This window comes from Heteronotia binoei, chromosome 10, assembly GCF_032191835.1.
Source record: "Heteronotia binoei isolate CCM8104 ecotype False Entrance Well chromosome 10, APGP_CSIRO_Hbin_v1, whole genome shotgun sequence".
In the NCBI taxonomy this organism is placed as follows: Eukaryota; Metazoa; Chordata; class Lepidosauria; order Squamata; family Gekkonidae; genus Heteronotia; species Heteronotia binoei.
Window position 1 is genome coordinate 12,213,436 of NC_083232.1, and position 26,872 is coordinate 12,240,307.

General features: G+C 49.0%; 1 protein-coding gene and 1 non-coding gene across 2 annotated transcripts in view; both read left to right on the plus strand.

The window, feature by feature from the left end:
• The first annotated feature begins 1,804 nt into the window (after positions 1-1,804).
• Positions 1,805-26,872, plus strand: part of DLEC1 (DLEC1 cilia and flagella associated protein) — a 97,243-nt gene continuing 72,175 nt past the window's right edge. The window contains 9 exon segments of the mRNA XM_060247984.1: positions 1,805-1,916; positions 6,564-6,704; positions 9,708-9,864; positions 13,407-13,517; positions 14,870-15,060; positions 15,357-15,359; positions 19,640-19,860; positions 22,603-22,684; positions 26,045-26,132. Of these exon segments, the coding sequence (XP_060103967.1) occupies positions 1,821-1,916; positions 6,564-6,704; positions 9,708-9,864; positions 13,407-13,517; positions 14,870-15,060; positions 15,357-15,359; positions 19,640-19,860; positions 22,603-22,684; positions 26,045-26,132 (1,090 nt within the window). The 5' untranslated portion in view covers positions 1,805-1,820.
• Positions 16,439-16,510, plus strand: TRNAT-GGU (transfer RNA threonine (anticodon GGU)). Its single transcript has one exon. It is a non-coding gene; the product is annotated as a tRNA-Thr (tRNA).

The window sequence follows — 26,872 nt, forward strand, 5'->3', positions numbered from 1 at the left end:
GCTGCTGGCAAAATGCACCTAACTGCTGCCCCTCAGGGGTGGAATTCTAGCAGGCCACACACCACTGATGCAGCCAACCCTCCTGGAGCTAACAGAAAAGAGCCTTGTAAGCTCTTGGAGGATTGGCTGCATCAGGGGTATGTGGCCAAATATGCAAAGGAGCTCCTGCTAGAGAATTCCACCCCTGGCATGCCAGCTGAGTTAGGAAACACCTGGAAATTTTGTGGGTGGAACCTGAGAAGGGTGGGGTTTGGGGAGGGACTTCAATAAGGTATGATGCCATAAAGCAGGGGTGGCCAACGGTAGCTCTCCAGATGTTTTTTTGCCTACAACTCCCATCAGCCCCTACCAGCATGGCCAATGGCTGGGGCTGATGGGAGTTGTAGGCAAAAAACATCTGGAGAGCTACCGTTGGCTACCCCTGCCATGAAGTCCTCCTTCCAAAGCAGCCATTTTTTCCAGGGGTGTAACAACCCTGTGTACTTAATGGAAAAAACAAACACTTAACCAGAGTAAAGCTTCACTTTTACACTCTCTTTTGTGTATATGTGTTCTGTTTATCACAATCCAAAACATGCACAAATAACATTCATACATAAACTTTCCCAAAAGACGCAGACTTGTCCAAAATACCCAGAGTTCTCACTTCAACTCACGAAGGTCCGTTAAGGGTCCACACGGCCTCGATCTCAAAAAACAGCCCCTCCAGACCCTCAGATACACACAGATCAGTTCTCCATTATGCCCTATGGGAACTGGTCTCCAAAGGGAATAATGGAGTGCCCAGCAGACATTTCCCTCCCCCCCCCCTTTCTGATGACCCTGAAGTGGGGGGGGGCCTTCCAAAGCGGGGGATCCCCTGCCCTCACCTGGAGATTGGCAACTCTATCATCCTCACTCCAGGCAATAAGAACATAAGAGGAACCATGTTGGATCAGGCCAGTGGCCCATTCAGTCTAGGGTTGCCAATCCCCAGGTGGGGGCAGGGGATCCCCGTTTGGAGGCCCTCCCCCTCCGCTTCAGGGTCATCAGAAAGCAGGGGGGGAGGGAGGGAAATGTCTGCTAGGAACTCTATTATTCCTTATGGAGACTTATTCCCATAGGAAATAATGGAAAATTGATCCGCGGGTATCTGGGGCTCTGGGGGGGCTGTTTTTTGAGGTAGAGAAACCAGATTTTCAGCACAGCATCCAGTGCCTCTCCCCAAAGTACCCGCCAAGTTTCAAAAAGATTGAACCAGGGGGTCCAATTCTATGAGAGCCAGAAGAAGAAGAGACCCTATCTTTCATTATTTCCTATGGAAGGTAGGCATTTTAAACGGTATGCTTGTCACACCCTTGCTCCTGGCTCCGCCCCCAAAGTCTCCTGGCTCCACCCCCAAAGTCCCCAGATATTTCTTAAATTGGACTTGGCAACCCTAATCCAGTCCCACAGTGGCCAAAATCCAGGCGCCACCAGGAGGTCCACCAGAGGGGCCAAGCTGTCCTCTCCCCTCCCTCCTCTTTAACAGCGGCTGGGATCTACTCCTTTCCAAGCTCGGACAGCCCGGGGAAGCGGAGAGACGGCAGAGAACAGCGCAAACCCTCTGCGCATGCCCCAAGGCGGCCTTGCCCTTCCGACTCAACGATCCCACCCCCGAGGCTCCTTAGCCCCGCCCCACGACGCAGCACGTCCGTCGAGAGAGAAGCCCCGCCCCCTCTCCGTCCCACCCCCTTCCCTGACCGAGGCGGAAACCGGAAGTCGCCGTTGCTAAGGGCGCCGCGGCAGCCAGCGACCGCGGGTCCTTAGCAACGGTAGGGGGAGGCTTTCTCGCTGGGAGGATGCAGGACGGCGGGGACCGAGCCGTGAGCATGGCGGCCCGGCAGAGCCCCGAGCCCTCCATGTTCAGGCACAGGCCCGCCTCGGAGCTGACCCAGGTAAAGACGGGCGCACCTGTAGAGGAGGGTTGCCAAGTCCAACTCAAGAAACAGCTGGGGACTTTGGGGGTGGAGCCAGGAGACTTTGGGGTGGAGCCAGGAGACTTTGGGGATGGAGTCAGGATACTTGGGGGGCGGAGCCAAGATACTTAGGGGGCGGAGCCAAGACACTTTGGGGTGGAGCCAGGAGACTTTGGGGTGGAGTCAGGAGACTTTGGGGGTGGAGCCAGGAGACTTTGGGGTGGAGCCAGGAGACTTTGGGGATGGAGTCAGGATACTTTGGGGGTGGAGCCAAGATACTTAGGGGGTGGAGCCAGGAGACTTTGGGGGTGGAGCCAGGAGACTTTGGGGTGGAGTCAGGAGACTTTGGGGGTGGAGCCAGGAGACTTTGGGGTGGAGCCAGGAGACTTTGGGGATGGAGTCAGGATACTTTGGGGGTGGAGCCAAGATACTTAGGGGCGGAGCCAAGACACTTTGGGGTGGAGCCAGGAGACTTTGGGGTGGAGTCAGGAGACTTTGGGGGTGGAGTCAGGAGACTTTGGGGGTGGAGCCAGGAGCAAGGCGGTGACAAGCACAATTGAACTCCAAAGGGAGTTTTTGCCATCACATCGAAAGGGACCGCACACCTTTTAAATGTCTTCCCTCCATTGGAAATAATGAAGGATAGGGGCACCTTCTTTGGGGGCTCATAGAATTGGACCTCCCCCCCCCCCCCCATTCAATCCTTTTGAAACTTGGAGGGTATTTTGGGGAGAGGCACAGGATGCTATGCTGAACATTTGGTGCTTTTGACTCAAAAAATAGCCCCCCCCCCAGAGCCCCAGATATCCGCAGATAAATTCTCCATTATACCCTAGGGGAATCAGTCTCCATAAGGAATAATGGAGGGTTCAGTAGGCATTTGCCTTCCCGCCCCCACTGCCGCTTTCTGATGACCCTGAAGCAGGGGGAGGGCCTCCAAACCGGGGAGACCCTTGCCCCCACCGGGGGATTGAAAACAGGAAAGGAATGTGATGCAATAACGAAAACAAATAATGTAATCCCAAAAAATTATTATTACAAAAACTTCAGCACAGTATAGTGTGATGTCAACACAATATACAGTTATAAGTTATAGTATATTCTTATGATGGTAAGTTATTTGAAGCAAATGCTGTACTTTTTAAACATGAATTTTGTTCTCTAATATGGTCTGTGTTACTGATTAATTCTGTATAGTAAAGGTTTGAAAAGACTTCGGACACCCCTCTTTGGTAAAGAGGTTGGAAATGGCGTGACAAGCTACAAGCCGGCTCCAGGCTCCGTCAGAGGTGGATACTGCAGTGTCTTCATGAAATGGACTAAAGTATCAGTTTTGGCACTTTATTATACAAGCACTTTTTTTTTGCACTAAGCACTCTGTTGATGGAACAGAGTGTTACAGATTGTCTCACCCAGTGGCAATAGTATATAAGTATAGTGTGTTGACATCAAAGTATTTAAACATTTTATAATATACTTTGGATTATATTATTTGTTTTCGTTGTTGCATCACGTTTTTTTTACTGTTTTCAACCTTTCCGTGATTCTCCCTATTAGCATTGGATTTCCCACCTGCGGATTGGCAACCCTACGTGTAGAGCAGGGGTGCCCAATGGTAGCTCTCCAGATGTTTTTTGCCTACAACTCCCATCAGCCCCAGCCATTGGCCATGCTGGCTGGAGCTGATGGGAGTCGTAGGCAAAAAACATCTGGAGAGCTACCATTGGGCACCCCTGGTGTAGAGCATACACATGCACGGCACTTTTCCCCCACTGGACCCCTGCTATGGTTACTGGCAGTGCAACAGGAGGAAATAAAAGTTGCAAGCAACCAGTCCCTTTTACTTTAATGTTTCCCAGTACTTTAAGAAGAAGAAGAATTGCAGATTTATACCCTGCCCTTCTCTCTGAATCAGAGACTCACAGCGGCTCACAATCTCCTATATCTTCCTCCCCCACAACAGACACCCTGTGAGGTAGATGAAGATATTGGATTTATATCCCGCCCTCCACTCCAAAGAGTCTCAGAGCTGCTCACAATCGCCTTTACCTTCCTCCCCCACAACAGACACCCCGTGAGGTAGATGAAGACATTGGATTTATATCCCGCCCTCCACTCCGAAGAGTCTCAGAGGGGCTCACAATCTCCTTTACCTTCCTCCCCTACAACAGACACCCTATGAGGTAGAAGATGATATTGGATTTATATCCCGCCCTCCACTCCGAAGAGTCTCAGAGCGGCTCACAATCTCCTTTATCTTCCTCCCCCACAACAGACACCCTGTGAGATAGATGAAGATATTGGATTTATATCCCACCCTCCACTCCGAAGAGTCTCAGAGCTGCTCACAATCGCCTTTACCTTCCTCCCCCACAACAGACACCCTGTGAGGTAGATGAAGACATTGGATTTATATCCCGCCCTCCACTCCGAAGAGTCTCAGAGGGGCTCACAATCTCCTTTCCCTTCCTCCCCCACAACAGACACCCTGTGAGGTAGATGAAGATATTGGATTTATATCCCGCCCTCCACTCCGAAGAGTCTCAGAGCTGCTCACAATCGCCTTTACCTTCCTCCCCCACAACAGACACTCTGTGAGGTAGATGAAGATATTGGATTTATATCCCGCCCTCCACTCCGAAGAGTCTCAGAGCGGCTCACAATCTCCTTTCCCTTCCTCCCCCACAACAGACACCCTGTGAGGTGGGTGGGGCTGAGAGGGCTCTCACAGCAGCTGCCCTTTTAAGGACAACTGTGATAGCTATGGCTGACCCAAGGCTATTCCAGCAGCTGCAAGCAGAGGAGTGGGGAATCAAACCCGGTTCTCCCAGATTAGAGTACGCATGCTAACTGCTACACCAAACTGGCTCTACACCAAATAATATTGCCAACTTGGGGCTGGGAAATTCCTGCTGATTTGGGGGTGAAGCCTGGGGAAGTTGGGGTCTGGGGAAGAGAAGGACCTCCACAGGGTATAATGGCATTCATTTTCCGGAGCTGGCATTTTCCAGAAAAACTGTTATCTGTAGCCTGGAGATCAGTTGTAATTACAGGGAATCAACAGGCCCCACCTGGAGGTGTTGGCAACCATACTTCAGCCTTGGATGAATTCTTCTGTGACTCCTTGTAGCATCACTCCAAATAAAATGCACCTGCACAGAAACCTCTTGCACACTAGAGATGTGCAAGAGACGTTTCCCATCTCTTCTCCAGTTAGATAAAGGGAAAAGAGGAAAGCACTCTGCACATGCTCAGAAACTCCGAAGGTAATCTGTCAGAATTTCCCAGACTCTCAGTGAAGCAAACCACAGGACTTCCTAACCGTTAGAGTGATTCCTCAGTGGAACAGGCTTCCTCAGGAGGTGGTGGGTTCTCCTTCCTTGAAGGTTTTTAAACAGAGGCTAGACGGCCATCTGACAGCGATGAAGATCCTGTGAATTTAGGGGGAGGTGTTTGTGAGTTTCCTGCATTGTGCAGGGGGTTGGAGTAAATGACCCTAGAGGTCCCTTCCAACTCTATGATTCTATGATTCTAGGACTGTAAAAGAAATCGTCTATACCACACTTAACCCTCCTGCCCTTTTAACCCATTTCCCCTCAGTGTTTATGTGACATTTCCAGTTTAGGCACTTAGAAATAAAGTTCAGGTCCCAAAGGCCACAAGTGATCCAGGTGCTTCCAAGACTGAGCCTTCGAGTCAGATTTGGAATGTTAATTAGCAATCCTTTAGGGTGATCTGATTTCAGTTATAAAATCTAGCCTGATCAGATTTCATTTTTTTTTTTTTGGCCACTGTGTGACACAAAGTGTTGGACCGGATGGGCCATTGGCCTGATCCAACATGGCTTCTCTTATGATCATCCCTACTATCATATGGGGTTGCCAAGTCCAATTCAATAAATATCTGGGGACTTTGGGGGTGCAGCCAGAAGACGTTGGGGCTGGAGCCAGGAGCAAGGGTGTGACAATCGTAACTGAACTCCAAAGGGAGTTCTGGCCATCACATTTAAAGGGATCCCATACCTTTGTAAATGCCTTCCTTCCATATAAAATAATGGATAGGGGCACCTTCTTTTGGGGCTCATAGAACTGGACCCCCTGGTCCAATCTTTTTGAAACTTGGGGGGGTATCTTGGGGAGAGGCACTGGATGCTATACTGAAAATTTGGTGCCTCTACCTCAAGAACCAGTGCCCCCTTAGCCCCAGATACTCGCAGATCAATTCTCCATTATTTCCTATGGGAATAAGTCTCCCTAGGGAATAATAGAGTGCCCAGCGGACATCCCCCTCTCCCCCCCCCCGTTTTCTGATGACCCTGAAGTGGAGGGAGGCCGCCCAGATCGGGGGATCCCCTGCCCCCACCTGGGGTTGGTAACCCTAACTATCAACCATTTAAGACAGACAAGGGGTTATAACTCAGCGTGAAACTATTTCCATGGAATGTCTCTTCCCCGTCTCCAGAATGATTTTGTTCATGCTCTGAGGAGCTGTGGTGTTTAGCAACTGTGGCAATTTATTTGAAAATAAAGGCTGATAGAAATCTATTTTGTTTCTCATCCCCCCCCCCTTGAAATGTCCTCATATCGGCCCCTAGCAATAATAAATCCCTTTTCTTTTTCTCCGTAGGACATTTCCCATTTGTTGGCCAGCATGTTTAAGGACGTATATACTTCAGAGGTTATCGGGAAGGACACCGTAGATAACTTGATCAAGTCCCGGGGAGGAGATAATGCCAGCCACGAGAAGTTTGTGGAAGAACTGCAAAAGGTCTGTCCCCGCACGTTCCCCAGAGAGCGCTGCGATCTGGATCTCAACATCTCCTAGTGATCCCCGGGCTGAGTGAAGGGGGCGAGACTGTCGACCACCAGGGATCGGGCCTTTTCAGTGGCAGCCCCCTCCTGGTGGAATCAATTGCCGGAAGAGGTTAGGACCTTGCGGGACCTCGCTCAGTTCCGCAAGGCCTGTAAGACCGATCTCTTCCGGCAAGCCTTCAGCTGACCGTAGGGGAATTCTGTAACAACTGTCATCCTGAGAATTAGTAACATCTCATTTGTAGCACCAACTGCATATTGTTTTTAATTTATATTGTTTAATGGTTTTATGGATTTTATGATTGCGATCATAGTATACTATGATCTGATGTAAGCTGTTTTGAGCCCGCCTTGACGGGGAGGGCGGGGTATAAATCAAATTAAACATAAACGAACAAACAAGGTAAAGTGACCATTCAGCCCTGTGGAAAAGAGCAGAGAAGCTGATTCAGCGCTGAAGTTTGACCCAACAAAAGCGGTCAAAATCTGTTGCAGATCTAATTATCTTGAGCAGACTGTGAGACGAGGACTCAAATGGAAAGCAACAATGTTATCCAGGGCTGCAGTTAGAGACAAAGTTCTGATGTAACTTGGATTGCGGACCTGATCGCCAGACAATCAAGATTTATTTTATTCATTTCTGCCCTCTCTTTCTCCCCAGTGCAGACCCAAAGCAGCTTACATCATTCTCTTCTCCTCCATTTTATCCTCACAACTACCCTGTGAGGTAGGTGACTGGCCCAAGGTCACCCAGCAAGCTTCCATAGCACAAGCGGGAGTCGAACGTGGATCTCCCAGATACTAGCGTGAAACCACTACACTGGGAGTGGCCAAACTTGCTTAGCTTAAGAGCCACGTGGAATAAATGAGACCTTGTTGGGCCGGACCATGTGTGTACCTATTTAAGATTAGATAGGAGAGATATAAATTTTATAAAAGAACACAGACGAACACAGATTTTTCTTTTTTTAAAAAAAATTTAAAACATGCTTAACACGTTAGCACTTATTGGTCTTAAAGGTGCTTTCTCCCATGGGATCCAGGGAACTGGGCAAAGGAAGCTCTGGCTCCTTCCTTCCCCAGGGGACCAGGAGGGGGAGGAGCCTCAGCGAATAGAAGGAAGAGAGGCTTTGCTCAGTAGCTCTGCTGTGTGATTGAGAGAGCCTGGCAAAGCCAGCTGTGATGCAGAAGGTAGCAAAAGAGAGGGAGAAGGAAGCAGATGACAGCCAGTTGCTTGGGGGCCTGATAGGAGCCCTCTGAGTGCCTGATTCGGCCCCCGAACTGCATGTTTGACACCCTTGTTTTAGGGTTTTCTAGTCAGAGGTGTTTTGTAAATGTCTGCCTCCGCATCATGACACTGGTATTCCTTGGAGATCTTCCATCCAAACACTAGCTAGGTCCAACCCTTCTCAGTTGCGGAGATCGGGCTAGCATGGGCCATCCAGTTTAGAGCGCATATGATGTAATGAAGCCCAGCATCTACCTACCGTGGTGAGAGCCAGTTTGTTGTAGTGGTTAAGTGTGCGGACTCTTATCTGGGAGAACTGGGTTTGATTCCCCACTCCTCCACTTGCACCTGCTGGAATGGCCTTGGGTCAGCCAGAGCTTTCGTAGGAGTTGTCCTTGAAAGGGCAGCTGCTGTGAGAGCCCTCTCAGCCCCACCCACCTCACAGGGGGTCTGTTGTGGGGGGAGAAGATATGGAAGATTGTAAGCCGCTCTGAGTCTCTGATTCAGGGAGAAGGGCGGGTATAAATCTGCACTCTTCTTCATCATCATCAGTCTTTTCACACAGCTTGTAAAGCAATAAGCCTTTTAGTCCCTGTCTCTCCCCTTAAGTGGCTCCGTGGCGCAGAGTGGTAAAGCAGCAGTACTGCAGTACTGTGATCCGAACTCTCTGCTCACAGCCTGAGTTCTATCCCAGCGAAAGCTGGTTCAGGTAGCCAGCCCAAGGTTAACTCAGCCTTCCATCCTTCCGAGGGTGGTAAAATGAGTCCCCAGCTTGCTGGGGGGAAAGTGTAAAAGACTGGGGAAGGCAATGGCAAACCACCCCGTAAAAAGTCTGCCGTGAAAACGTTGTGAAAGCAACGTCACCCCAGAGTCGGAAACGACTGGTGCTTGCACAGGGGACCTTTCCTTTACCTTTTTAGCTTCACCTGAAGTTGCCTTAGGTTAGAGCTCATCATTACTTTAGTTCTCTAGGTTGGGACTTCTTTCCATTTCTGCTGCCTTGTAGGCACAATGGAGTCCCTATGTAAAAATTAAGTCCATCATGCCTTGCGCCCATCCATCTTGTGTCTGAAATGGGAGAGCCCATTCTTCCTTTTGTTCTGAGTTTTTATAAACACAGCCCCCCCCCCTTCCCCCTTTGGGATGAATTTGCTGTCCCTTTTCCAAAGGAAGAGTTTCCTTCTATCAATTTAGTCAATCCTCCAAGAGCTTACAAAAAAAACCTTGGAAGCTCTTGGAAGCTGCCCCGTGGTGCAGAGTGGTAAAGCAGCAGTACTGTGATCTGAACTCTCTGCTCACGACCTGAGTTCTATCCCAGCGAAAGCTGGTTCAGGTAGCCGGCCCAAGGTTGACTCAGCCTTCCATCCTTCCGAGGTCGGTCAAATGAGTCCCCAGCTTGCTGGGGGGAAACTGGGGAGGGCAATGGCAAAACCACCCCATAAAAAGTCTGCCGTGAAAACGTCACCCCAGAGTCGGAAATGACTGGTGCTTGCGCAGGGGACCTGTCCTTTCCTCTCCCCTTAAAGTGGTTTGGAAGGAAGTTCTATTAAATTCAATAGGATTTCCCCCCCCCCCGCCCTTACAGGGCAAGTTTCCCACTGACTTTCTTTATCCATATATTTGGGGCAACATTGAAAAACTCTTCAGAAATAAGCACGAAGCGGGTTTTTGTGCTGAACGCTGCTGTCACGAAAGGATACTCAAAAACGTATTGACCGGATGGTTTCTCAGGTCCATTCAGAATATAAGCAGCGCCTGATGGAAGCAGACATGTTAGAACGGCACATCATTCAGGCAAGAGCTCGAGCGACTGCGGAAGAGGAAAGGGTCCTGAACAGGTGCAAGGCAGATGTTCCAGAGGAGTATCAGGATATCGGATTGCCGCCAGGTGAGGGGAGAGAAGGCTGCCATCTTTTGCTAACCAATGTCAGGCTCAAGGGGAAATCTTTCAGGTTCATAAATGAAGTTTCTGTTTGAATTCAGTAGCAGTTCAGAGGGTAGCTGTTCTGGTCTGCAGCAGAAAAGCCAGATTCGAATCCAGTAGCACCTTAGGCACCTGCAAGATTTTGGGGATATCGCCTGAAACTCTTCTCGGTTTCCAAGATGCGACTGGACTTGGCTTTAGCTCTTCAGTAAGGTTTAAAAAAAATAGCAGCTCTGTGGCGCAGAGTGTTAAAGCTGCAGTACCGCAGTCCTAAGCTCTGCTCGTGACCTGAGTTCGATCCCGGCAGAAGCTGGGTTCAGGTAGCTGGCCCCAGGTTGACTCAGCCTTCCATCCTTTCGAGGTCGGTCAAATGAGTCCTCAGCTTGCTGGGGGGAAAGCGGAGATGACTGGGGAAGGCAATGGCAAACCACCCTGTAAAAAGTCTGCCGTGAAAACGTCGTGATGTGACATCACCGATGTTCCCTCTAAGCTGCAGAGTCTTGTGAGCAAAAATTCTACTTTGTGAGCTACTGTTATTAAAGTTGTGAGCTACTGGCATTAAAGTTGTGAGCTCCTGCCTAAATTAGTGCGCTCTGGGACCTTGTTTTCTGAGCTGAGACAAAAATGTGTGAGCTGGAGACTAAAAATCTGTGAGTGAGCTCACACTAACTCAGCTTAGAGGGAACACTGGCCATCACCCCAGAGTCGGAAACGACTGGTGCTTGCACAGGAGACTGCTTTTTTAAAGGTTTCAACGCGATGCCTCTTGGGTGCTGTTAACATCGAGAGAAACTAAGAAGAGCGGTTTTCGAAGAAAGCCATTGCTTAGCCGGGTGTGTCCTTGGCACTCCTGTGATCTGGAAGGGGCGGCTGCCTCTTGCACTGCTGGGCTTGCAGCAGGCCAAAACGTTGCTTGAGCTTCTATTGCCAAGGACCGCCTCGCTTCTCTCATGCCACTTCACAGCCGTGGCGCCTCAAGCTGGGACAGAGGCCTTGCGCCATCCCGTTCTCAGAGCCACGCTGGTTTTATAGTATGCTTGAGTTTGTTTGTTTGCTTGTTTGTTTTCAATAATTGGGTAGCCTTCCAACCGTTTGTCCGTGTTAGCGATTTCCACGCTGCTTTGCAATTTCGTCGTGTTTTCCTTTGTAAGCTGCCTCGAGCAAGTCCTCTGGAGAACTGCAATATCCGTGGCCTAAATACGAACTGAAGAGATAAGCCGGCTCACTGCAAATCTGGAAGCCTGCCAGCTGTGGCTGTAGTTCTCAGCTCAGCCCTCGCTACTTCTGTGAACCCTCAAAACTGCTGTTGGCAGGAGGTTTTTCTGAGCAAGAACGCAGTTCCGGCTGGCTCGGCAGCAGGGGGTGTGGCCCAATATGCAAATGAGTTGCTGCTGGGCTTTTTTCTACAAAAAAGCCCTGTGCGAAACAAGGGCGACAATGGTGTGGCCTAATATGCCAGTGAGCCCCTGCCGGGCTTTTTCTACCCAGCAGGAACTCAAAAAAAGCCCTGATTATAACTGACACAATATATATACTGATTTCAACACAACGTTCCACCAGGTTTTCACCTAAGGACAGTGACAGTTGCCGTGCTGGCACCTCTCTCTTCGGTACCCTCCGATGTAGCATCCAACATCAGAAATTTGAAATCTGATGTTTAGACCTGCAGCGATTGAATAAGATGGCGTTGAGACTGAAATTGAAGAGCCAGTTTGGTGTAGTGGTTAAGTGTGCGGTCTCTTATCTGGGAGAACCGGGTTTGAGTCCCCACTCCTCCACTTGCAGCTGCTGGCATGGCCTTGGGTCAGCCATAGCTCTGGCAGAGGTTGTCCTTAAAAGGGCAGCTGCTGTGAGAGCCCTCTCCAGCCCCACCCACACAGGGTGTCTGTTGTGGGGGAGGAAGGGAAAGGAGATTGTGAGACCCTCTGAGACTCTTCGGAGTGGAGGGCGGGATATAAATCCAATATCTTCATCTACCTCGCAGGGTGTCTGTTGTGGGGGAGGAAGGTAAAGGAGATTGTGAGCCGCTCTGAGACTCTTTGGAGTGGAGGGCGGGATATAAATCCAATATCTTCATCTACCTCACAGGGTGTCTGTTGTGGGGGAGGGAGATAAAGGAGATTGTGAGCCCCTCTGAGACTCTTTGGAGTGGAGGGCGGGATATAAATCCAATATCTTCATCTACCTCACAGGGTGTCTGTTGTGGGGGAGGAAGGTAAAGCACATTGTGAGCCCCTCTGAGACTCTTCGGAGTGGAGGGCGGGATATAAATCCAATATCTTCTTTTTATCTGAAATCTGGTTTATTCATTGTATTATGTATTGTTGTCAGGGTGGACTTCTGGCGGGAGCTCCTTTGCATATTAGGCCACACCCCCTGATGCAGCCAATCCTCCTGGAGCTTACAGAGGCCCTGTACTAAGAGCCCTGTAAGGAATTCTAGCAGGACCTCCTTTGCACATTAGGCCACACACCCCTGATGTAGCCAATCCTCCTGGAGCTTACAGCAGGCCCTGTACGAAGAGCCCTGTAAGGGATTCCAGCAGGACCTCCTTTGCCTATTAGGCCACACCCCCCTGATGTAGCCAATCCTCCTGGAGCTTACAGCAGGCCCTGTGCTAAGAGCCCTGTAAGGAATTCTAGCAGGACCTCCTTTGCATATTAGGCCACACACCCCTGATGTAGCCAATCCTCCTGGAGCTCTCAGTAGCCCCTGTATGAAGAGCCCTGTAAGGAATTCTAGCAGGACCTCCTTTGCATATTAGGCCACACACCCCTGATGTAGCCAATCCTCCTGGAGTTTCCAGTAGGCCCTGTACGAAGAGCCCTGTAAGGAATTCTAGCAGGACCTCCTTTGCATATTAGGCCACACACCCCTGATGTAGCCAATCCTCCTGGAGCTTAGAGTAGGCCCTGTATGAAGAGCCCTGTAAGGAATTCTAGCAGGACCTCCTTTGCCTATTAGGCCGCACACCCCTGATGTAGCCAATCCTCCACAAGCTTACAAAAAGGAGCCTCGTAAGTCCTTGGAGGACCGGCTACATCAGAAGGGTGTGCCCTAATATGCAAAGGAGCTCCCACTAGAATTCCACCCCTGATTGTTGTACATCACCCAGAGCTCGGCTATGGTCAGGATGGGGCGATTCGTTAAGTCAAATAAATAATAATTATTTATTTTTTATTTTAGTTTATTCATGGGATTCTATCCCACCATCTTGCCAAGGCAGGCTCAACAACAACAACATCCCACGGGAGGGGCAGGGTATAAATCAATGGAAATAAATTAACAGACAACAAAACAACAGCAGCAATAATAGGTTCTGTCTGGTTGATCACGGTGGGGGGAAGAAGGCAAGGAGGAGGCTGCGTATTGCCTTTGCTCCTGTGTGCTGAAAAGGAGAGAATTGCAAGGAGGAGGCTGCGTATTGCCTTTGCTCCTGCGTGCAGAAAAGGACAGAATTGCAATGATCGTTAAATGCTGCTTTCCTTTAAATCCAACTCTTGCAGTGAAGTCTTCCTTCAGGTGGTGTGTGGACAACGAACTTCTCAAAAAGCACAATTTGATCTGCCCTGCCGATTACATCACGGACCCGGTCCCCCTCACTCGAGCGCCAAAAGGTAACGTCTCAAGAGGCAAACCTGGCCTTCCGAGGATGTGAGTTAGGGATCTTATATTAAGGTGTGAAATTGTTCTCATTCGCCACCTTTTGTGCCCCACCCTCGTTCCCATGAGACACCAGGATGGTGCCGCCCCAGAGATCTGCACAGGCCGCCCGTTTGTTTCTGCACACAGAGCTGGCTCTTGCCTCGAAAGCACTAAACGGCTGGAAACAAGGATACTTGAAGGCAGGGGTCATCTTGTAGAAAAACAGGTGGCGGAGCTGTTGGGGGCGTGGCAAAACTCCTTGTCAGAGTAATCATGTCAGAGTAAGCATGCTTCCATGTCAGAGTAAGGATCTGAACCTGTGTCTCCCAGATTCTAGTCCAACACCCTAAACCAGGGGTGTCAGACTCATTTGTTATGAGGGCCGGATCTGACATTAATGAGACCTTGTTGGGCCGGGCCGTGTGTGTGCCTATTTAAGATTAGGTAGCAGAGATAAACTTTATAAAGGACACAGAAAGCACAATTTTTTTTTAAAAAACCCTTAAAATAAAACATGCTTTAAGCATTAGCACTCTTTGGTTTAAACGATGCTTTCTTTGTATTTCTCTCACGGGATCCAGGGAACTAGGCAAAGGAAGCTCTGGCTCCTTCCTTTCTTCCCCAGGGGACCAGGATGGGGTGGAGCCTCAGCCAATATAAGGAAGAGAGGCTTGGCTCTGTAGCTCTGCTGGGCAATTGAAAGAGCCTGGCATAGCAAGCTCTGCCTCCACCCCCTCCCTCCCCAAGGGAGGAGCCTCAGCCAATGCAGAAAACAGAGGCTTTGCTCTGTAGCTGCTGTGCTATTAAGCAAACCTGGCAAGGCAAGCTGTGATGCAGAAGGAAGTAAGAGAGAGGGAGAAGGAAGCAGATGACAGCCAGTTGCTTGCAGGCCTGATAGGAGCCCTCTGGGGGCCTGATTTGGCCCCTGGGCCGCATGTTGGACACCTTTGCCCTAAACCTACACCACACTGGTTCCATCAGTGTTCTAGCAATTTAATTATTGACTAAAGCAGGGGGTGGCCAAACTTGCTTAATGTAAGAACCACGTAGAATAAACATCAGATGTTTGAGAGCCGCAAGACATGAACATCAGATGTTTGAGCTGCAAGACAGGAAGGAAGGAAGGAAAATGGATGGGGAAGGGAAGAGGGAGGGGAAGAGGGAACGAAAGAAGAAAGGAAGGATGGATGGAAGGAAGGAAGAGGTGGAAAGCAAGCAACTTTAACTTTGAATGCATTTGCCAAGCTGCTGGCTGGCTTGGCTCGGAGAAGCGATCAGGCACCTCAAGTTTCCAGTGCGACTGAAGCCTTTCTTTGAATTGCAGAGGTCTCAGAGCCTGGCTACTTGAAAGAGATCCTCAGTTTCACACAGCGCGTTTCTGAACATACAACACATAAAGAAAGCGAACACGTAAAGAGAATACGGGAAACTCTGCCGGATGTTTCTGTCTCCTCGGTCACAATGGAGTCCTCCACCACAGAGATCCCACGTCAAGTCAGAAAGCTGACCTGTAAGGTACCTTTCCCGTTCCTTTGTCTCATTGCTTTTCAGTTTTCCTTAGACCCTCCCACTGGATGTGGCCACCGGTTCCGCATCACGGCGGTGCTGCCTTTTGTGGCCACAATTTCCCCGCTTTCTCTCACCTTGCAGGTGCTGCTTTCCTCTTTCCTCCTGGTAACTGGATCTGGAATTCTGCATCGGTCCCACCCCACACAAGTTATTTATACGTCAGCAACTATATATGATGAAGGGGAGCAGCAGTCACGGGGAAGGGTTCTGGCTCTGCCGAAAAGCCTCCATTTTTCATGCAGAAGGTCCCCAGGTTCAATAGCGGTCATCTTCAGTTAAAAGATTCAAGTAGTACTAAGTTTGTTGTTGTTGTTGCGTCGCAGAGTCGAGTCCGGCTCTTTGCGACCCCATGGACAAAGTCACGCCAGGCCCTCCTGTCTTCCACCATCCTCCGAAGTCTGCTCAAATTCGTGTTTGTTACATCAGTAACGCTGTCCAGCCGTCTCATCTTTTGCCGTCCCCTTCTCCTTTTGCCTTCGGTCTTTCCCAGCGTCAGGATCTTCTCCAGGGAGTGCTCCCTTCTCATTGGGTGGCCAAAGTATTTGAGCTTCAGCTTCATCATATTCTAAACCAATCAGTTGTTCCATATCCCGTTCTGACAGTTGCTTCTTGACCCTTATACAGGTTTCTCAGGAGACATGTGAGGTGGTCTGGTACTCCCATTTCTTTAAGGACTTGCCACAGTTTGTTGTGATCCACACAACCAAAAGCTTTAGCGTAGTCAATGAAGCAGAAATAGATGTTTTTCTGATACTCCCATGCTTTCTCCATAATCCAGCGAATGTTGCCAGTTTGATCTCTAATTCCTCGACCTCCCCGAAACCCAACTTGAACTTTTGGTAGTTCCCGATTTATATACTGCTGAAACCTAGCTTGTAGTACATGGCACTTTGGCCATCCCTGTGCTATGGTAAATGAAGGCATCCCTCCTCCCATACATTAGAGCCTTCCCCAGTTCCTGCTAGCTGGAGAGAGGTTCCTGGAGAGAGGTGCCATTTGGGCTTCTGAGCTCCCAGCCATCAGGCCTCTGGTGATGTAGGAACAGGGAGGGACGGTGGCTCAGTGGTAGACCATCTGCTTGGTAAGCAGAAGGTCCCAGGTTCAATCCCTGGCATCTCCAACTATAAAAAAGCGTCCAGGCAAGTAGGTGTGAAAAACCTCAGCCTGAGACCCAGGAGAGCAGGGGAGGGACGGTGGCTCAGTGGTAGAGCATCTGCTTGGTAAGCAGAAGGTCCCGGGTTCAATCCCTGGCATCTCCAACTAAAAAGGGTCCAGGCAAGTAGGTGTGAAAAACCTCAGCTGGAGACCCTGGGGACCCATGAATGGGGCTGTGGCTCAGTGGTAGAGCATCTGCTTGGTAAGCAGAAGGTCCCAGGTTCAATCCCTGGCATCTCCAACTAAAAAGGGTCCAGGCAAGTAGGTGTGAAAAACCTCAGCTGGAGACCCTGGAGAGCCGCTGCCAGTCTGAGTAGACAATACTGACTTCGATGGGCCGAGGGTCTGATTCAGTATAAGGCAGCTTTATAGGTTCATATGTTCTTCTTTAACATGACCTTGCTGGCATGTGAATTGAGTGCAATGAGTATTAAGTAGGTGATGTGGAAGACCTCACACTGGAGAGACGCAGCCAGTCTGAGTAAACAGTACCGACTTAAAAAGACCAAGGGTCTGATTCAGTACATGGCAGTTTGGCCACCCCTGGGTTATGGTACATGAAGGCGTCCCTCCTCCCATACATTAGAGTCCTCCCCAATTCCTGCTAGCTGGAGAGAGGTGCCATTTAGGCTTGTGAGCTCCCAGCCGCCAGGCCTCTGGTGATGTCACACTGACCAGCAGTACTTCTGCACGCTACTAGAACTGAAGCCGACAGAACGTGTCAGTTTCACGGTCGAGCACTTTTGGTGCTTGGATGAGATGGCCCATGAGTCATTGCTCAAATGAAGGCTCTCATCCTGTGTCTGCTTACTCAGGAATAAGTCCCAGAGTGATTAGTGGGGACTTTCTTCTAAGTAATGAACAAATACCTTTTGGCGGGGCTTTTTTATTTTTTTTGTAGCAGGAGCTCCTTTGCGTATTAGGCCACACACCCCTGATGTAGCCTATTCTCTGAGAGCTTACAGGGCTCTTAGTACAGGGCCTCCAGAAGGACTGGCTGCATCAGGGGTATGTAGCCCAGGGGTGGAATTCTAGCAGGAGCTCCTTTGCGTATTAGGCCACACACCCCTGATGTAGCCTGTTTTCTGAGAGCTTACAGGGCTCTTAGTACAGGGCCTCCAGAAGGACTGGCTGCATCAGGGGTATGTAGCCCAGGGGTGGAATTCTAGCAGGAGCTCCTTTGCGTATTAAGCCACACACCCTGATGCAGCCAATCCTCCCGGAGCTTCCAGGGCTCTTAGTACGGGGCCTCCTGTAAGCTCCAGGAGGATTGGCTGCATCAGGGGGGCATGGCCTAATATGCAGAGGAGCTCCTGCTACAAAGAAAAGCCCCTGCCTTTTGGCTGGAAAAGCATCTGGTTAGTTAGGGATTGCTAGCTTGTTTTAGTAGGGAAATTAGTTTTCCCAGGGTCATTTCCCTGATTTGCTTATTTCCCTCTGCTTTATCCTTGTAACAAGGATGGCCAAACTTGCTATCCAATGTATTTCTCTTTTAGCTGTATTGACACATTCAAACAGGGGTATTGGCTGTTTATCACATGACATACTGAACCCATCTCCCACTAATTGTAATGTATTTTTCTCCTAATGGCAAACTATATGTATGTTACATGTTAAAAGGTAAATTAGTTGGATGGGAAATCTTCTGAGATATAAATACCTTCCTTTTGACCCAGACTTAATACAATATAGTCATTAACAGACATTCTCACATTTTGACATATTACTGTTTTATTGCTTTTGCGTGCTCATGCTACCAGTTTGGTGTAGTGGTTAAGTGTGCAGACTCTTATCTGGGAGAACTGGGTTTGATTCCCCACTCCTCCACTTGCACCTGCTAGCATGGCCTTGGGTCAGCCATAGCTCTGGCAGAGGTTGTCCTTGAAAGGGCAGCTGCTGTGAGAGCCCTCTCCAGCCCCACCCACCTCACAGGGTGTCTGTTGTGGGGGAGGAAGGTGAAGGAGATTGTGAGCCGCTCTGAGACTCTTCGGAGTGGAGGGCGGGATATAAATCCAATATCTTCTTCTTCTTCTTCTTACTCAGATCAGAGGTTTGCGCCATTTGTTAATTTTACTATTCTGTCATTGAATCTTAAATTTGTACCATTTTGCATTCTAAACCACTCCCTACTGGATAATTTTACTATCCTGTCATTGGATCTTAAATTTGTACCAGTTTGCATTCTGAGCCACTCATTACCAGCTATGTGTGGTTTTGCTCACTGTACTGGATTCCTGGTCTGATGAAGTGTGCTTAGAGAGCACACGGAAGCTTATGTTCTAAATAAAACTAAGTTGGTCTTAAAGATGCAACTAGACTCCTATTTTGCTTAATGTAAGAGCCACATAGAATAAACGTCAGATGTTTTAGAGCCACAAGACGTGAAAGTTAGATGTTTGAGGGATGGATGGCAGGCAAGCAAGTAGGTGGAGGAGAGGTGGAAAGAAAGCAACTTTAACTTGATGCGCATTTTCCAAGCTGCTTGACTTGGAAAAGAAATGTAAAGAGACAAATGCCTTCTCCAAGCTGGTCGACGGGGGGCTTTGTGGGGGCTTCAAGAGCCACGCAAAATGTGTGAGAAAGAGCCACATATGGCTCCCAAGCCAGTTTGGCCACCCCTGCCTTATAACAATCACTCTGCGATGCAGATCAGGCTAAGAGTGACTGGCCCAGGATCACCCAGGGGAATTTGAACCTGGGTCTCCAAGATCCTGGCCGATCCTAACCACGAGGGCTTTTTTTGTAGCAGGAACTCCTTTGTATATTAAGTCACACACCCCTGATGTAGATCCCTGTAAGCTCTTGGAGGATTGGCTCCATCAGGGGTGTGTGGCCTAATATGCAAAGGAGTTCCTGATACAGAAAAAGCCCTGCTAACCACTATATCACGCTGCTGTATGATTGCGGCCGATAGATTTGTAAATCCCCTGAGAATTTCTCTGTTATGGCTTTCTCTGTTATGGCTCCACAATTATGGAATCAACTTCCAGAAGAAATGCGGGCCCTGCGGGACTTTGAACAGTTCCGCAGGACCTGCAAGACCATCTTGTTTCGAATGGCCTTCGCTGATTAGAACTGCTCAGTAAGTTTGCCATCTAGGTAATAGCACAAAATATTAATTTTATTGTTTCTAGAATTTTAATAGATTGTAATTAATTGTAGTTTAAAATGTTGTACGGTACAATGTATATTGAATTTTGTTGTTAGCCGCCCTGAGCCTGCTTTGGCGGGGAGGGCGGGATACAAATAAAAGGTGACTGATTGATTGATTGATTGATTGGAGAAGCCAGCCGTGTCTGCCCTGTTCAGTGTGAATGATGGCCTAAGTCGCCTTGAAGCGGTTTTCACCTCCTGTTTTATCTGTCCTTAGAAGCCTTGCTCCTCCCGAAAGTTGGTCTGGAAGAATGACATGTCCAAAACGGAAAGAGACCAAGACCGAGCTTACCTCAAGAGACTCAACGCCAGCCACAACTTCCTGAAGAACCCTCGCTTCTTCCCGCCGAACGCGCCTTACGGGGGAAAGTCCCTGATTTTGCCGCAAAAGAAGGTGCGGCGAATGATATCAGGAAAGCAAAGGACTGTATTGGAAAGGTAAACCTGTCCAATAAAACACAAACCTTAGCAGTAATATCGATATAGATCTTTTGAGCGAACATTCTTTCTTAGAATCATAAAGATGGAAGGGACCTCCTGGGTCATCTAGTCCAACCCCCTGCACAATGCAGGAAACTCCCAGACACCTTCCCCTAAATTCACAGGATCTTCATTGCTGTCAGATGGCCATCTAGCCTCTGTTTCAAAACCTGCACAATATATAGTTTCCTGCACAATGCAGGAAACTCACAAACACCTCCCCCTAAATTCACAGAATCCTCATTGCTGTCAGATGGCCATCCAGCCTCTGTTTCAAAACCTCCAAGGAAGGAGAGCCCGCCACCTTCCAAGAAAGCCTGTTCCACTGAGGAACCGCTCTAGCGGTCAGGAATCATAGAATCATAGAGTTGGAAAGGACCTCCAGGGTCATCTAGTCCAGCCCCCTGCACAATACAGGAAACCCACAGATTCCGCCCCCTAAATTCACAGGATCATCATCACTGTCAGATGGCCATCTAGCCTCCAAGGCAAGCCCGATCTCATCCGATCTCGGAAGCTAAGCAGGGCCAACTCTGGCAAGGACTTGGCTGGGAGGCCTCTGAGGAGTACCAGCAGTCGGGAGGGCAAGGGCAGGCTCTATTCAGCCACCTCTCTGAATATCCTCCAGGCCCCCAGTCACCAGTGGTTGCAGAAGGCGTTCAGGCTTTGGGGGACTTTAGGAGGAAGGATTAGAGTGCACAAGAACTGTGCAGAAGAGGAGCAACCACCCTCCAAGAATACATCTCCATTTGGTGGAGGGCAGTTCCCCTGGTTAAAAAGCTATCCAGAGAGCCAGTTTGGTGTAGTGGGGAAGTGCGCCGACTCTTATCTGGGAGAACCAGGTTTGATTTCCCACTCCTCCACTTGCAGCTGCCGGAATGGCCTTGGGTCAGCCATAGCGGTTAAGTGCACAGACTCTTATCTGGGAGAACCGGGTTTGATTCCCCACTCCTCACTTGCAGCTGCCAGAATGGCCTTGGGTCAGCCATAGCGGTTAAGTGCACAGACTCTTATCTGGGAGAACCGGGTTTGATTCCCCACTCCTCCACTTGCAGCTGCTGGAATGGCCTTGGGTCAACCTTAGCTCTCTCAGGAGTTGTCCTTGAAAGGGCAGCTGCTGGGAGAGCTCTCTCAGCCCCACCCACCTCACAGGGTGTCTGTTGTGGGGGAAGAAGATAAAGGAGATTGTGAGCTGCTCTGAGTCTCTGATTCAGAGAGAAGGGCGGGGTATAAATCTGCAGTCTTCTTCTTCTGGGAGGACCTGAAGAATGGCCCATTATAGGATTCATACCATTTAAGGCAGGGGTGTCAAATTCATTTGTTACGAGGGCCGAACTGACATAAATGAGACCTTGTTGGGCCGGACCACGTGTGTCATAAAACATAATGTCCGGTAGTGGAGATGCAACCTTTATAAAGGGCACACACAAACACGATTAAAGATTATTTTAAAAAATATATGCTTAAAAGATTAGCACTCTTGCAATGTTTTGTTTAACCGTTTCTGATAGCTGACACCTCTTGCCCTGAATTTTTGCCTCCAAATCTGGAGACAATGTCTGTGCTGTAGCAAGCTTGAGTATACCGTTCAGGTGTTGTTCAGGTGTGTGCCTGTAAGTTGCAAACCTACATTTGATTTATTGACATGCATTACAGAAATCTCCTGGTCAATGCTTTGAGTCTAAGACTCAGGGGGAAAGATGAAATGGCTGGGCATTGAGAGCTTTTGTACATAAGTTGCTTCAGGTGCTGGTCAGCCAATGGAGAATATAGAGGCTTTGCTCTGTAGCTCCTGTGCAGTGGCACAAACCTGGCAAAGCAAGCTGTGATATAGAAGGAAGCGAGAGAGAAAGAAGGAAGGAGATGGGTAAAATTCTAGCAGGAGCTCTTTCGCATATTAGGCCACACACCCCTGATGAAGCCAATCCTCCAAGAGCTTACAAAAAAGAGCCTCATAAGCTCTCAGAGGATTGGCTACATCAGGGGTGCGTGGCCTGATATGCAAAGGAGCTCCTGCTAGAATTCCACCCCTGGTAAAGACGAAAGTGAGTTGCTTGTGGGCCTGATAGGAGCCCTCCGGGGGTCTGATTCAGCCCTTGGCTGCACGTCCGACACCTCTGAATCCAGCATCCAAAGAGCCGATGACAGAGCAGGCGGCTTCATAGGGATCGGTGGGAGGAGCTACGAGCAGAAGAAGGTGCTGCCTGAGCAGAGGCTGAGTATAGGCAGGGTTGAAGGGAGACAGCCGTAACCTTGGAATTTAACCGTAACCGGAAGAGGTGCGGGCCCTGCGGGATCTTAACCAGTTCCGTAGGGCCTGCAAAACTGCCCTCTTCCAGCTAGCTTTTTAAGACAGAACTCCTGATAAGATCAGGAATACCGAGCCATCCTATATGCCATCCAATTGTTTTTTTCTTTAACATATTGTTTTATTGGTTTTATTGTTTAATTATTAATTAAGTAATTATATTATTTATTGTTTATTTGTATCATGGTTTTACCGTGTCCTGTTAGCCGCCCTGAGCCTGCCTAGGCGGGGAGGGCGGGGTATAAATAAAAGTTTATTATTATTATTATTATTATTATTATTATTATTATTATTATTATTATTATTAATTCTGGGAGCCACCCATCGAAGGCCACGAGGCCACCAAAACAAGCTCTACGCGCCCTCACAGCAAACCTTCTGTTTTGGTCCAGCAGCTCCGGCGCCGTTCCTATCTTCCTGTCGAATCCTCCGGCTGTTTTGTTTTCTGATTACGAAGTTGGCCAAGTTTACGAGGTGAGGCCTTTCGGTTGGGCAGAGAAGGGCTTTCGCTTCTGAAGGAACGGGACTCTTGGTCCGATTTTTCAAATCTCATGTATGTCTCCCCACCCCCACCCCACCCCCACTCCCGGCCTTTGCTTCAGGAGTTCTCCGCAAGTTCCTTTTTTCCACTCTCGTATATTTCAGATTTGTCTGTTGCTTTAAAAAGTCTGCCGGGAAAACGTTGTGAAAGCAACATCACCTAAGTCGGAAACGACTGGTGCTTGCGCAGGGTACCTTTCCTTTTTCCTTTCCTTAGTTTGGGGAGATCTCTGAAAAGCTTTGATGAAGTTGTATTGATTGTTTTACTGACTAAAGTGCAGTGCTCTTGGACTTTTCCGCATTTTCATTTTCCTCCCTCGTGCATTCCTGTTGCTGTAGGTTCCCCCCCTCCGTTCTTCATGCATTTTGCCCCCTCTAGAGGTCAATTTGATACTACATTGCTGTACGTCTGGCATAAAAACCTGCAGTTTAAATCTGCAGCGAGAGATGCTGGTCACGCAGAAATGCAGGGCTTTTTTTGAGCAGGAATGCAGTTCCAGCCGGCTTTGCATTGGCGTGTATGGCCTAATATGCAAATGAGTTCCTGGTGATGTCAGGGGTTGTGGCCTGATGTACAAATAAGTTCCCACTGGGCTTTCCCCCCCACATTTAAAATGTTTATTAAGATAAATAAAATATACAATCAGGGCTCACTTTGTATAAAGAGCTCCTTTGCATATTAGGCCACTCCCCCCTGATGTAGCCAATCCTCCAAGAGCTTACAGGGCTCTTCTTACAGGGCCTATTGTAAGCTCTTGAAGGATTGGCTACATCAGGGGTGTGTGGCCTAATATGCAAAGGAGGTCCTGCTAGAATTCCTTACAGGGCTCTTCGTACAGGGCCTGCTGTAAGCTCCAGGAGGATTAGCTACATCAGGGGTGCGTGGCCTAATATGCAAAGGAGGTCCTGCTAGAATTCCTTACAGGGCTCTTAGTACAGGGCCTGCTGGAAGCTCCAGGAGGATTGGCTACATCAGGGGGCTGTGGCCTAATATGCAAAGGAGGTCCTGCTAGAATTCCTTACAGGGCTCTTCGTACAGGGCCTGCTGTAAGCTCCAGGAGGATTGGCTACATCAGCGGTGTGTGGCCTAATATGCAAAGGAATTCTTGCTACAGAGTGAGCCCTGTATACAATCAAGAATACAACAAAATCGATGGCACCAATGCCTATAGAGATTTCTATACATAATAACAAGGAGTTAAAGCAAACTAAAATATCCATGAATGGTTGTAAATCCGCTGGGCTTTTTTTTTGCAAAAAAAAAGTCCTGCAGCAGTGTAATATCAAATTGACCGCTAGAAGGAGTAATACAGGTGTGGTAGAGGAGAGAAAAAATAACCCTGAAGCAAAAGGAACACAAAAGGCAGGAAAATGAGAATGCAGAAATGCCCCCTCTTTAAAAGCTGTAAAATACAAGAAAAGCCCCAGGATAACACCAGACAAGTACTTTACACTTAAAAGTATTAAACGTGTATAATCGAGAACAATATGTGAAATAGCAAACCCACTCTAACAAGGGAAATAATACTCTAACAAGGGAAGTAATACAACAAAGTGATACAATATAACACAGTGCAGTAATCAATACAAAAGCAGGTTGCTCTTGAGAAGTAAATATCTAGCCAGTCCAAAAGTGTGGCTCAGCCAACAATGTTTTTCTCCGGCCACTTGAGACTTGACCACTTAAAGAAGCAAGGCTGTACCGGTGATTGATAATATCCGGTTTCGGGTAGCCTTAAACTTCAGCTTTCATAAATCACAGAGCAATGTCCCCGTTCCTGAAATACATTCCAAAAGGGGGGGGGGGAATGTATTCTAAATGTTGGGACATCTATTGCCTTCCTCTGGATTCAAATATGATCCTTCTATTCCTAGGCTCAGCGTCGCAACAGCTAGAACACACAGTCAGGTTTTTTAAAAAATAAGTCCAAGTTCTCCAGATCCAGCATGGGTCCCCTTTCAGTTCCCCAGCAGTTGCAGGAAATTGCTTCTGAAAAATAAAGGAGACCCCCAATGGGGCTGTGAGCACCATCTCAGTGGGAGGAAGGTCTCCTCCCTACCAAGCCGTTTTTCCCTTGTAGAAACAGTGTGGGAGGAGTTTCTTCCCTGTTTTTGCAGCTCCACATGGAGAGCCAGTTTGGTGTAGTGGTTAAGTGTGCGGACTCTTATCTGGAAGAACCGGGTTTGATTCCCCACTCCTCCACTTGCACCTGCTGGCATGGCCTTGGGTCAGCCATAGCTCTGGCAGAGGTTGTCCTTGAAAGGGCAGCTGATGTGAGAGCCCTCTCCAGCCCCACCCGCCTCACAGGGTGTCTGTTGTGGGGGAGGAAGGTAAAGGAGATTGTGAGCCGCTCTGAGACTCTTTGGAGTGGAGGGCGGGATATAAATCCAATATCTTCATCTACCTCACAGGGTGTCTGTTGTGGGGGAGGAAGGTAAAGGAGATTGTGAGCCGCTCTGAGACTCTTTGGAGTGGAGGGCGGGATATAAATCCAATATCTTCATCTACCTCACAGGGTGTCTTTTATGGGGGGGGGGAGGGAAAGGAGATTGTGAGCTGCTCTGAGACTCTTTGGAGTGGAGGGCGGGATATAAATCCAATATCTTCATCTACCTTGCAGGGTGTCTGTTGTGGGGGAGGAAGGGAAAGGCGATTGTGAGCCGGTCTTAGACTCTTTGGAGTGGAGGGCGGGATTTAAATCCAATATCTTCTTCTACCTCACAGGGTGTCTGTTGTGGGAGAGGAAGGGAAAGGAGATTGTGAGCTACTCTGAGACTCTTCGGATTGGAGGGCGGGATATAAATCCAATATCTTCTTCACATGGAGCATTCTGTGGATGCAGCACATCAAACGCAGGAAATGACGCTCCCCACAAACCATTTGGTGCAGGCAGGGCTGGCCCTAGACTATCTGGCACCCTAGGCAAGGCCTCCCCCCCCCCACTGATAACCACGTTGGGGGCCCCTAATTCAGCGCCCCCAGAAGGCCAGCGCTCTAGGCAGTTGTCTGTTTTGCTTCGTGGCCGGGCCAGCTCTGGGTGCAGGAAAATGGCTTGTGGGCCCTTCCTCCTTCTAGAGCGGCGTTCCGGGCCCATTTGAGCTCTCCTCTATTTTCAACAAAGCCTTTTCTCACAGCTGTTGCATTGGAGCCGGGGAGCCTGGTCCCCAACGCTTCAAAAACACCGACACATAGCTGGGCCCTTGCTGGCAGATTGCACGCAGGTTGCCGTTGCTTTCCAGCTGGATTACCGACATGACACGCTGCCGTGTTTCTTGACCTCCCCTTCTTCGCAGATGACCGTCGAGTTCCAGAACATGACTTCAACATCTCAGAATTTTAGAATAATCCCTCCGGCTACGTCCGCCTTTGCCATCGGGTTGGGTGAGTTCCTTCTCGGTTCCAGGGAGGGCAGATTACTTGTCTGTTGAGTTGCCAATGGGCAGGGGTGGAATTCTAGCAGGAGCTCCTTTGCATATGAGGCCACCCCCCCCCCCGATGTAGCCAATCCTCTTAAGAGCTTACAAGGCTACATCAGCGTGGTGTGGCCTAATATGCAAAGGAGCTCCTGCTAGAATTCCACCCCTGACCATGGGGACTGTGAGTGCTCCATATCAGCCAGCACAGCAAAGGAAAGCTGTGTCTTCTGACACAGAAACCAGCCTGCAACTTTAACACCAGCTGACCTATTTGGTGCCCGTCTATTTTCCCTGTGAGGCGTGTGAGGATTGGGTGGGGCTGGGTCCCACCAAGTCCTTTGAAGAAAGGTTGAAGGAGCTGGGTATGTTTAGCCTGGAGAGGAGGCAGCTTAGAGGTGAAGGGCTGTCATAGAGAGGATGGATCCAAGTGGGCAGCCATATTGGTCTGAAGCACTTGAACAAAGCAGGAGTCAAGTTGATGAAGTGTGCTTAAGAGCATGCGAAAGCTTACATTCTAAATAGAGAGGATGGTGTGGAATTGTTCTCTGTGGCCCCAGAAGATAGGACCAGAACCAAGGGGTTGAAATTAAATCAAACGAGTTTTCCAGCTCAACATTAGGAAGAACTTCCTGACGGTTAGAACGGTTCCTCAGTGGAACAGGCTTCCTCCTTGGGAGGTGGTGGGCTCTCCTTCCTTGGAGGTTT